Source organism: Lissotriton vulgaris, chromosome 3_1 (assembly GCF_964263255.1).
Source record: "Lissotriton vulgaris chromosome 3_1, aLisVul1.2, whole genome shotgun sequence".
In the NCBI taxonomy this organism is placed as follows: domain Eukaryota; kingdom Metazoa; phylum Chordata; class Amphibia; order Caudata; family Salamandridae; genus Lissotriton; species Lissotriton vulgaris.
Window position 1 is genome coordinate 1,370,745,495 of NC_141689.1, and position 12,814 is coordinate 1,370,758,308.

The 12,814-nt window shown below is 47.1% G+C and overlaps 1 protein-coding gene across 1 annotated transcript in view; it reads left to right on the forward strand.

The window, feature by feature from the left end:
• The window catches only part of DGKQ (diacylglycerol kinase theta), a 1,232,715-nt gene that overhangs the window by 813,094 nt on the left and 406,807 nt on the right, over positions 1-12,814 (forward strand). Inside the window, exon 7 of the mRNA XM_086961841.1 lies at positions 12,280-12,351. Within this exon, the coding sequence (XP_086817967.1) occupies positions 12,280-12,351 (72 nt within the window). The remainder of the gene's footprint in view (positions 1-12,279; positions 12,352-12,814) is intronic.

The window sequence follows — 12,814 nt, forward strand, 5'->3', positions numbered from 1 at the left end:
AGGGGCAAACCTACACACAAAGCAATTATTTTTGGTTCTAGTGTCTTATATGGCACGGTGTGATTTTTGAGACTAACAAAATATTTTTGTTTTATCCAATTTATTTTTATTTTGGGAAGGACCAGAAGCTTCCCCAACAATAACGTTTTACAAAAACCATGGCAAAGCAAATCAACATTTAAAAAGCGAAAAGGCGGGGGCAGGGGCGTGGCCAAGATGGCGACCTGAACAGATACTGAGTACATGAGATCTGCTCTGTAAGCCTACCAGACACTATCCTGTCTCATCCCCGTCCTGTCCTGGGGTACCAAGCCCGCCATAGACCCTGCAGACGAGGGAGACAGGCTTGAGGGATAGGATCGACTGATGGGCAGATAAGATCCGCTCAGCACTAGGGTCAGGGTCTATGCTCTGACGGCTACTCGCAGGATTGGATATGGACTCTACATCACCTCTGCCGCACAATCGTGCTTTCTTCAGACTACTCTGGGGAGGACGTAGGATCAGCTTTAGGGGTTCCCAACCGGAGACTGGCCGCCCGGACACTGCAGCCTGCTTGGTGTACTGTGGTAGCAGCATTCAGCGCTATTAAGGCCTCTGGTGCACCTCAACGATTATGTTAAACGGTATCACAGCACCACAGTTTGGCTGAAAGTGCTCATGAAAAGGTGACTGCCTGCCTGTGGACCGTGACTGGCCCGAACTCAAGATTACGGCATCCTGCACTTTCCGATGTCCGATCCGTCTGCGCTTGCAGTGCCTCACTGGAGTGCTGCCCTTATTTAGCGGGGCAGGAACATTGCCTGGTGGTACTCACCTTCCTCCCCATGCCTGGTGGACACAGTGGGTAAACTGACATTGGCTCGACAACTGGGGCTTAGAGAGGCTGACCCCCACGTTGCATACCCCCCTTCTTAGATAGATGGTGGGGAACACTGGTGGAACCCTTGACAGAGAACTGACCCATTTTGCACACCAGTCTAAGCCCAAATCTGGCACTGTGCTGGGCGCCAGCTCCCGTCCCAAGCTGCAGCAGCCCACTGTCTATATTTATTGCTGTTCTATGGGACCTTGCGCCTGGCCTTTATCTGGAACTGCACACCACATGGGGCTGGGATGGGCACACCAAGCTGCAGAGAGCATGTGGCAGGCTGAAACTGCTCTGAACACAACGTAGGCACTTTTGATCTCCTGAACCTGATGGACACTGCGGCCTCCTGTCTTCCGGTGGACATTTGTCCATCCTTCATCTCCGCAGCTTGAACATTGGGAAACAATGGCTTTCCAGAGGCATGGACAGCAGGGGTGATACTCGTCAGCCTTCCAGTACTCACCTGTCAGGGGAAGGTGAGGCTTCCCTACACGTGGAGAAGGTGCGAGGGAAATGCTTTGATGAACTGCTCTAAGCTATCAGGGATGTGAGCCCAAGCTAGATGCCCTGGCAATTGATGTGGGTCTCCTGCGAGCGGACCAAGCCAAACTCTGGCTTGATTGAATGATTGCACATTGGCAGTAGTACAGCTCATGTTGACTTAGTTTCAATTCCATATCAAGGCACTACAAATAGAAGTCTCCCAGCTGCACGCCAAGTCGGAAGATGGAAGATGTCCATTCAAGACGAAACACCATTCGCCTGGTGGGGCTGCCTGAGGGAGCAAAGGGCAGAAATATGGACCTCTTTTTAGAAGACTGGATCCTCCACATGGTGTTGGGAGGTAAGAGATCCACTTTCTTTTCAATAAAACAGGCCCACAGGTCCCCAGGCAAGGCTCCTCCACCAGGCTGTCTGCCCCAGTTGGTGGTAGCTTGACTATTCAACTATCGGACCAAGATCAAATCCTCCTGGTCACTAGACCAGGGCAGATCGACAGCGGGTCAGTAAAAATGTATCCCGATTACACAACAGAAGTGCAAAGACTAAGGGCATCTTTCTTGTCTATTAAACAGAAACTGCGGTTTTTGGGACTAAAATACTCTCTGCTGTACTCTACGAGTCATTGACTGTACACCTTTTTTTTTTTAAAACCAGCAGGCGCCTGGGAATGGCTAGAGTTGATGGGAATGTCTCCGATACCCCAAACCACACCGTTGGATACAGGGTGGCAGCAACCGCACTCCAGATGAAGACCGTGCAAGCAAACCCAGGAAAAAATCCACGAATGAGCAGGCAGCAAGAGAATGAACCTGGGCAGCCAATCTTCATCTCCTCGCAAAAGCGAGGGTGACTGTCCTGACTAGGAGCTGGGCCAGACCCTGGACATTTCTCCCAGCAGAACTCTTGACTAGACCCATAGCTGCCTCTAATGACGGCAGATCATGTTATATAACTTGTTGTACGATAGCTTGACTCCTTGCTGTGGCCACCCCTCTGTGGTCCGGGTTGGCGAGAACTGGTCCCTCCTCACCAGGCAGGTGGCGGGGGGGGGGGGGCCTCATGTCATAACTGGCCCGGGCCAGTTAAAGTTACTTTGCCACTGGCTGTTCGTTGGGAGGCCCCTCAATCGAACTGGAATAGTGTATTTAATTACTATGTTGGGTATGTGTTTGCTGACTTGTTTCTGTCCTGACCAGGAAGAGGGACTTGAGGAATCAGTTCTCAGTTTATATTATGTGAATTTACAGCACCCTGTTGATGAGTTTGTATGGTGGGTGGATGAAACCGAAGACCTGGGTGGTCAAACAGAGGAAAGAGATGTGAGCTATGAACCTATGTGACATCTAACCTTCCTATGTACTTGGCCACATATAACCGCTTCACCTGGAATATCTGGGGGCTGGCTACTCTTAGACTACGTCATCTAGTATGCTCTTACCTGAGTCACAGACATACACACATTGCTTTCCTGCAGGAAACCCACAGGACAGCCAAGACACTGGCTAAATTGAAGCAGAAATGGAGGGATAAGATTATTGACAACTCTTAATAGACTTACTGTAGAAGTGGTCCTTATGTGGGTGGCACAGGAAGTCCCGCTGTCACCGACCCATACATTGGTGCACACTGACGATAGATATGTGATGGTAGAGGAGAGCCTTGATGAGACACCAATTACTCTTGTGGCTCTTTATGTTCCAATAGCTACCATAAGCAGTTCTTGGCTGGTCTATCCCCTCCCCAACCCTACCCCCTCACCACCCCATTGGTACATGAAAGCGCTGAGTATATGGGAGGAGACTTCAGCTCAGTAGACAACATTGTCCTGGATAGCCCCACCCATGCAGGGATTGCCGTGGCTAGAATGGCGCAAGCTGTGAGGGACTGGCTTGCACATAGTCAGGTACACAATATTTGGCGCTCCATACATCCAGATGTGAGAGAATATTTGTTTTTCACCCCAGTACACTAAGTGCATACCAGAATACATCTATTCTTATGCAATGCAAACATGGCATCTCAGGTCTTATCCACTGTGTATCGGCATAGAACTGTTTTGTACAACATCCCTCTTAAAATGATGGTGCAGTGGGGAAGATGGTTGGCACCCGTACCCACCTGGAAACTGTGCACATTGTGCCTTTACAGATACCATGGATAGATACTTAATTACTTTGAGGAGAACGAGTGAACTGCTTCAAATGCAGGGATGCCTTCAAGGCTTTCACCTGGGACTTGTGCATTAAAACCTTTTACAGGAGAGAGACTTGTGCATTAAAACCTTTTACAGGATTCCCAGAAAGTACTTTCTGGAACCTGACAAGCGTATAGCTGAATTGCAGTGGGCATCTGGGAGGAAAAAAGTGCGTATGTCTACCCTAAAATGGCCTTGGAACTGAGGGGACTGGAACTACCCGATCTGGAACTTTATTATCTTGCAGCCTTGCTACAACATGCAGTGCACTGGTTTGATGAGGGGGACAATTGGGGAAAACGCTTACTTGGGTTACTTATTTGGACACTCCTCTTCAGCAGCTCCTAATGCTGGGGGCGAGAGTCCCCAAAACTGCTCCTTATATGATTAGTCAGGTCTGTAGCGGAAGGGAATGAACATTGAAGCAAGTGATTAGGTGTGCCCCATATGCACCAGATATGCCCCTATGGTCCCTGCAGCCCTTTTTAGGTCTCGCGACCTATCAATGCGCACAAGCGCATTGAGCGGAGCAAGAATTCAAGTGCTCGAAACCCTCGTCAAACCAAGGGCTTCTTGTGCTGCGGTTTTCATTGAGTTCACGTGAATCACGTGACCAAACAAGCATGCGCATTCACGGCCGCACAGCACATCAAAGGGCTTCTCCCAGCGTGCGCTATGCGGCTTCTCCTCCCCTAATTATTCATGGCCGGCCACAGGCCGGCCGTACTTTCAGTTTCCCGGCCGCTCTGCATTATGCGTGCATTTATTTAATGTTATCCAAAATTTACTGTCGCTTGTGACACTTAGAGCCCGCCCTTTGCTTGCCATTTGCTCAGCATGTGCCTGCTTTACTTCCTCTTTGTGTATTTTTCGTGTCCTTCCCCTACTTTTGCTTTCGGAGTTATTTTTAATTTTACTTGCAGCACTCCACAACAGCGCATATATTGCAGACCTTCTCCTCCCACCTTTTTATCCCGCTCCATGTTGTTGCTTGCACCCCCCCTCCTACATTATTGCTTTTACAGACATCAGCCGATTCCTTTTCTGTCGAATGCATGCATGTGAATTATGATCACGTTCCCATACACGCACCCTCATATATATATACACGGATACAGACAACGCCATACAACCTGGTAAACTACGCTATATACGTAAAAATTAATACCACACGATCATACCCTATGCACATACCTTTGCTAAACATATGCCTGTACTTTATATGTGCACACGCACACAGATCCTAAAGAACCGTCAAGTGTCCAGAGGTGCGTCGGCGTGCCTGTGTACATATATCACACCTAGTCGCTTGGCTCTCCCAAGCTTGGACTGGCAGCAAACTCAGTATATTATTATGTAAATCTGCACAAGGACCTCCTAAGCCATTACTTAGCAGCAGGCTTGGGTATATTTTATGTATCAGTACCCGAGTCTCATGGATCTGCAATACTTTACTTTCAGTACATTATATATCCATGGTATATGCCGGCAGCAGGGTCGGTATGTATTTCACATACACATGCTTTAAATCTACTCAAGTCTTTCCCGGGTTCACACTAGCTGCAGTTGTGTATGTCAGATCTTTTTTTAAGTGACCATGGGATCGAGAGCTGCTCCAGAAATAACAGCAGTGCTTGCCGCAGTTGAAAGGAATCCCACAAGACATTCCGCGAAAACAGCACTATGAACAAAAGTTTAACCCTTCAAGGACCAGCTGCCTCGATACATTATGGGCAGAACAAAGCCCTGAACAGAAGAGCTGTGCACACACCATGTGAAACTCGGTGGCAATAATCGAGGCACCCCCACATACGGGGGCACAGTGGGTAAATTAATCTATTAAAACAGTATTAGCACCAGTATATACACATGCCCCCACCCCATGACAGATACCGAGGCAACACCTACCCCTCAAATACACAAACGTACATGAAAATAACATGAGTGAACCCATGCAGATAAACATGGTACATCTGCCAACCACACCGTGCCGCTCCTTGGTGGTACGCACCGAGGGGTGCCTCTCTGCCAGGTGAAAATATCCCCTACAAGGGGAACAGCAGGACCCCGACAGTCCTCGTCCACAAGCGGGCACAAATACTCAGTGGCGCGAATCCCCACCAAACATGGCAAAATGTACACAGTGCGACCAAAGACCTTAGCCCCCCTCGCCCCAACTTCCGTGGCAAGGCTGACCCCCTCCCCATGCCCTCCCGGTGAAACAGGTCTAATTTATAGGTCATTACATGATCAAAGACCCCTGCCTGGGGGCGGCAACATCTGACAGAAAGACTCAAAGTGCTGAACGGACCCTGGCAAACACCCAAGAGGAAAGAAACAATCCAGGCATTGTTTTTTTTCCAAAAGGCGGTGCATTTTCATCCTGTTGATCAGCTCTGTGGTCGCCTTAACTCACCACTGCAACTAACAATAGTGCCCTCGTGGCTACGAGCCTGTGTGTTGCCTCTGCCCATTCACGGCCGCACAGCACATCAAAGGGCTTCGCCCAGCGTGCGCTCTGCGGCTTCTCCTCCCCTAATTAATCATGGCTGGCCGGCCGGCCGTACTTTCAGTTTCCCGGCCGCTCTGCATTATCAGGTACGTGTTGGTGACGCATTATTTTTTCACTTTGTCTCCGTGCGTGCATTTATTTAATGTTATCCAAAATTTGCTGTCGCTTGTGACACTTAGAGCCCACCCTTTGCTTGCCATTTGCTCAGCATGTGCCTGCTTTACTTCCTCTTCGTGTATTTTTCGTGTCCTTCCCCTACTTTTGCTTTTGGAGTTATATTTTATTTTACTTACAGCACTCCACAACAGTGCATATATTGCAGACCCTCTCCTCCCACCTTTTTATCCCGCTTCATGTTGTTGCTTGCACCCCCCCTCCTACATTATTGCTTGCACCCTCTACTTCCTCTTTGTTGCTTGTGCTGTCCTTCTCACCAATGCCCCCAACGTTGTTGCTTGGCCTGTCCCTGCTGCTTCTTTTTATTACTTGTACAAACATTGTTTCTTGCCCCGTCCTTCTGCATTGTTTTTTGCACTATTGTTGTTGCTTGCCCTACCCCTTCGCCTAACCACTCTTTGTTGCTTGTTTTTTTTCCTTCCCTCTCACTAGAGTGATGCCAGTGGCAATGGATACAAAAAATTACTCTACAGTTCACAAATGAGCACCGCCGGACCGGAGAAGCCCTTTAATTTGGCGAAAGGTCTGCAATTGAATACGAAGTGAATCTGGGACCGAGGGCAATATTGCAGCGGGGTGACACAGGCACAACCTTGTGCCTGCGGATCACAAGAGGCCAAGCAGCAGCAGCAGCATTGAGCCCCCTTGTGGCGCGCCTGCTATTTAATCTCAACACAAACAGATTTTCTTTTCTAATTGTAAGAAAACCGCGGCAACCAATCCCAGCAGCCTCATAGTAAACCGAGTTAGATTTTCCGCCGGGAAACGCTGAGCTCTCTCAAATTACATTCGACATGGCAGAGGGCAGGTGATTATTTTTTTTTGGTTACTTTCGTCTAGAAGACGGGTGCTGCAAACGAGCCCCCACTCCTTCACAGGCAGCACTTAGGTTGCAGTAATCACAACTGGGCCTTGGCTCTGACACGATCATAAGGCAATTACGCATTTTAAAGGAACATACTGGCATGGCAGTCCGTGTACAACCTGTTAAACTCGAGCTTAACAACCACCTCGAAACCATTCTGGGATTCCTAGGTGAAAGCAGATTTACTGCACTTCACAAAAAATAAAGCACTGGTCAGGGTGCATCTCCTGAACACTAATCATCACAAGTTAGGAAAGGATGGCTCCTTCTTAGCGCAGACATTAAAGCTCGGGGGATAACTTGGTAACCGGGATAGAGAAGCAACAATCACAGAAAACTCAAAAGAGAAACTAAGACCATCTCATGTCAAATATTGAACCCAAGTCTCCGAAGATAAATGTACATGCTACTTGTGGCCCGATCCCCACGTTCCTCTGCTTTAACCCACAAGTGTGCAAAAACACCACTGCACAAAGTATGGAACATAACCAAGAATGAAACTCAACACTAACAGATGTGACTCCTACGTTTACCCATACCTACACTACAGTAGTAGCAACTACTCACCTGGACGTTTGGAACGCACTGAAAGAGCTTAACAAGAGGTCGGAAGCAAGATAAACAAGCACTGGCGTTGACAATCGGTCTCGCAGTAGGAAAGTTGGAGCTATTACAATTGCAAATAACAATGCCTTTTATTTTGTTTTTCATTTTAAAAACATAAAGGGCTTTGTCATTTACAAAACCATTAGCTCCAACTTTTCTACTGCGAGACCTATTGGCAACGCCAGTGCTTGTTACAAATATCAAGGACGACGGCATTGGATGTATCGCGAGCGGGTGGCTATACTACACTCTGAGATCTGTCCCTAAATAATAGATTTATAACGCTACAGGATGCAGTGGAGACATTTCAACGGAGTCAAGGGCATTTCTTGCAGTTCACTAAGATGGTGGCCACTGCTTGCGGCGTATGACACACTTGTCATGTTGTTGAACATGGCTGGAGGCAGGCGATTAATCTTCGCAGCGGCCAGGGCAACTGACTCCGGAACCCGGGGGCTCACGGTTCGATCCCTGGCACCGGCGGCAGATTAGCCCACCACCATGTGACTCTGGGCAACAGCTTGCTTAATCTTCCTGACGGCCCCCAGCGCCTTGACACCCTCGGGTATTTGTTTGCGCTGTACAAATACTGGACATTTACTGGACTGGAGTCTAACACCCTTGTCATGTTTTTGAACATGGCTGGAGGCAGGCGATTAATCTCCTTCCTATACAGGTGCTTGGAGAGGACGTTCCCAATGGAAGGATAGCTGTGCAGGATAAATGGCAGGAAGTGTTGGGAGAACAAATAACAGAAAAGAAGTGGGCTTCATTGCATGCGGTGGTGCAAAAAAACCATAGCTGATGCGAGGTTTAAAATGATCCAGTACGGTGTCATTAACCAAATATATTTGCCCTCAGCTATGTTGCATGTAATGTACCCGGAAAGGACCTCTGCTTGACCCCGCTGCTAGGTGGAGAAGGTGGACTTTCTTCATATATTGGGGATGCCGGGCTTCAGATCAGTGCTTTTAATGGGCCGGTACTCACAGGTACTGAGTACCAGCACTTCTTATTTTTACTAAGCAGAGTACCAACACTTTTCCATTGGCTAAGGAGAGTACCGGTACTCTGATCAGATACTGGGGAGGTGCCTGTGGGCCTGCTGTGGCCCGTTTATTTCGCAGCATGTTTGCAGTTTTGGCGCCTGCTGGAGGCCTGCCGCAGAGGTAAGAGGGCCTCTGCTCCTGAAGCTCTCATTGTCCTCAACCACTCCCTGCCAGGCCTCCATGCTGGGTCGAATTGTTGTTAGTGTATTAAACATCAGCTGCCAGGGGCACAGTGATGTTTGCAGCCTGAATGGGTGGGAGGGAAGAGAGCCTGCATAGGTGACCGTGTCATTAAACGCTTGGCCTCTCACTGAGGCCTGACGCACTTGCTCCTGCAAATCCGCTCCCACCCCTGTCCAACTGACTGGAGGGTATTTACTGAAGAGGTGGCTGGGCTGCACCGGATAAGACTGTACCCCTAAGGCCCCAACTGCATAAGTTAAACCCTTTAATAACTAAAATGGAAGAATAAACACGTCTAGCAATTTCAAAATGGCATGAATTTCTTTTTTTTAAGTAAATAACCATGTTTAGCTTGATGTCATCACTGCACTTACTTAAATCTTCAGCCATGTGCTTGGTTTGCTCAACTGACATCAAAAGCAAGGCCACTAGGTCAGTTTTATCGAATTGTGGAGCACAGATTTTTCGCCTGTGTACGTTTGTAAATTTATCATTTAAAACATGCCGAAATGATCGACAGCATGAGAAACAGAGTGTGTCTGATAAACTGAGGGAGAGAAGTAGGAGATGCGAAAAAGTAATAGAGCTGCACGAAAGAGAGAAGGAAGAGTTTGAGGAAGGTTATGGCCTCAGAGTCAGGAGGAAGAGGTGTCTGATAAGGATTAATGAGGTAAAGTTGGATTTAAGAGAGGTGTCTGTAGGCAAACTTGTGTGAGGTGCTGATGTGAGAAAGTCAGTGTAGAGTGTGTGTGAGACAGACAGCAAGTTGATAAGAGAGGATGTGGTTACAGGAGAACGTTACAACGGGGTGAAAAGTAGTAAAAAAAGATGTGGAAATTTAATTTTAAGAAAGTTTTGAGAAAAGTCTGAAGGTGACGATAGTGAGGAAGGGAGTCAGTCATGCGTATGCTGTGAAGTGGAGGAAGGTGTAAAAAAATGGAGAAAGATGGGATGTGCAAGAAAAAAAATAGATGTAAGGGTAAGCGGAGAATATGCGTGACAGAGAAAGGGATTAAGAGGGTGGGAAAGGTGAGGATGTGGCAGCCTATTTAGGGAGTGTGGTGAATCAATGCTGTCGGAGAGGAGATGTGGCAAAAGAGGATTTTTGCTGATAAAGAGAAGAGTGGAGGGACATTTTTTGGGCCAACGGGCAATTCCAATGCCACCCCTGCCCACCTGCTGGCACATTGACAGGGATGAGGTGGTGGAGATGGCCTACGCAGCCTGCCTGGAGCCCAGGTGAGGTGGGAGGAGGTCTAGTAACCTGCCCATCAGAGGCCAGTATTGTTCTTCCCCTAACCTCTGCCCTACTGGACTCTGCATATGCTCACGACCCTGTAGTGCGCACTGTCTGCCACTGCAAGCTCTCCTGCCGTATGGCCTTCTGCCGAGGGAAGAGGAAGGAGAAAGGGGTGAAAGAAGGTAAAGAGTGAGAGGCCAGAGAAAGAAGGAGCAGAGGAGAGTTTAAAGGGGAAAAAAGAGACAGAAGGGGTAAGTGCAGACAGAGATGGGGAAGAGATCGAGACGGCTATGGAAAGAGTAACAGAGGCACGGAGATGGCAGATTAGAAATAGAAAGAGTGATAGTAGAGAATTATAGGATACCTTAGGGGTAAAGAGAACGGGGTAGCAAGAGAAATCAATACAAATGGGAGAGCAGTGAGTGGGGGAGGGATTGCGACATTAGAGATGTGAAGATTGATAGAGAGTATTTGTCTGCTGGTTTGAGTGCGTTTGCCTGGTTGTGTGTATGTTTGTGTGTGAGAGAGAAACTAAATCAGATAGGAAGGGAATCAAGACACCCAGGAGGTATTTGAAAAGAAATGCGTCTAATAAATGATGCTATGCCAGCCTCTCTTGTCCTGGTCCACACTGATTCTTAGCCTGGAAGGGCTAAAAGTACTGATGATGGCTTGGCTGCATTCAGGGTTTAGAAGCTCCTTGCATTGCTCCCAGAAGTACTTCACACCACCCTTTATTAGCATATGTACCTGTTAATCTGCACATATGGAAAGTTTGAGACAACTGTCAAGGGCAATGCAAGGGAAAAATGACTACTCAATAGAAGTGTTTCTATCATCATGTCTCACCCCGCCTCTAACCCCGCCCACTAGCCACGCCCCTAACTCAATTTAAGGAGTACCTGCACTTATTTTTTTCCATTTAAAGCACTGCTTCAGATATGTCCTGGCATATCTTGATAAACCGACTGAATTCAGCCACAGATTGGGTTGTCCCGAGCAATGCCTTTTAGACCTAATTCCTATCCGTAAAAAAAAAGGGTTTCTGATTAGGAATGTCCTGGTAGGAGGGTTAGTCCTGACAATACAGACGAATCGCTATTCATTGGCTTTCCCTGTTTCCCGCCACGGTACGAGCATGGTTGAATGATGTGGCTGAGTGGGCTGTGGCTGAGAAGGGGCATTCGTGCAAATGTAAGAGGGATACAAACCTGGAAGATGGTCTATGGGCGCGGGCTTCAATGCTGGCTGACTTACTTGCCCTGCCCGATTCTAGACCACCCTAGATTGTTGCTATTTGTGGTCCAACATTGTGATGCTATAATGTGCGCGACCTGTGGAGATTATGAAGGCACGATCATCTATATAAAGTTATGAATGCAGGCTTTCAGTTGTTTCCCAGTGACATGGTAGCACTCCAAAAACCATATTGGGTACAGATGGGTAGAGTCAGGGTGGGGTGAAGTTTGGGGGATTTTACACACAGCTATTAACATGCCTGTTTCCCACTAATATTGTATGTTGCTGTGTCAGTAAAGATTATACAAAAAAAACCTCATACGGGTGAAACATGCGTTGTGACACCAAATTATTGAATTTTAAAACAAAATAGCACTAGCAGAGATGCGGGCGGGGATAGCATTGGGGACAGAGGAAGACATTGCACCCCTCTGCAGGGAGTATAGAATAGTAGTGACTAGGTTGTGTTAATGTTGAACGGATATCAAAATGTCAATACAAATCTACTTGTAAAAAAACAAAAACAAAAAAAGCCAAAAGGCTGTCAACCGATGTCCGACCAATTGGCTTTGCCAAATCTTGTTTTATTTTCTTCTCTAATGTGTATCTTTTAGCAAATGTGAACAGTTCCGCCTAATACATGGGATCTGCAATAAATGTAAAACCCAACCTGCACTGTCTAGAAATAAGATTTAAGTTCCAACACAAGTTTAAATGTTGGTGATTTTAGGAGAAAATTGCAGCATATCTGGTAGCAAATCTAACCTGTCACAAGGTATCGTAGTGGATTACGCTTCCCATCTGCAGCCACTTCTTTAATGCATGAACTTCTATTTCAGCTGAAGACGACGATGATGTCGATGGCTTGTCACAGGGATCCGCGAAAGAGACGCAGACCTCAACTGATTCAAGTGAGTTCAATGTTTATAACGTAGCACAGCGTAATCTTAAAGCAGACCATAGGAATCAGGCATCTGCTTTCCTCTGTAACCAAAATATGGCACATTTGAGTCCTTTGCTATTGCTTGTGGGACCGTGTACTGTCCCCCAGGACAGTTTTAGGATTCAAAATGCAGTTTTTCTGAAAACATAAAGAATCACATTTACATTTTAGCACTACTGGGCTTTCTTGCCATGTCTTTAGTTTATTTTAAAAAGGTGATTGTTTAGTTTTGTGTGGCGTATGAAAGAATCAGTGACAAAAAACTTTTTAAAAATCTTTTTCATTAACGCCCAAAACTCATATTTTCAAACCTATTGTTAGAGATAGGAATCTCTAGTTGGCGGGTTGTTACCTTGTCCAAGTAAGTACCCTTCTTCCTAGTCAAGGTAAGTGGGATGCACTTCTAAAATAACCCCTGCTCACCCTCTTGG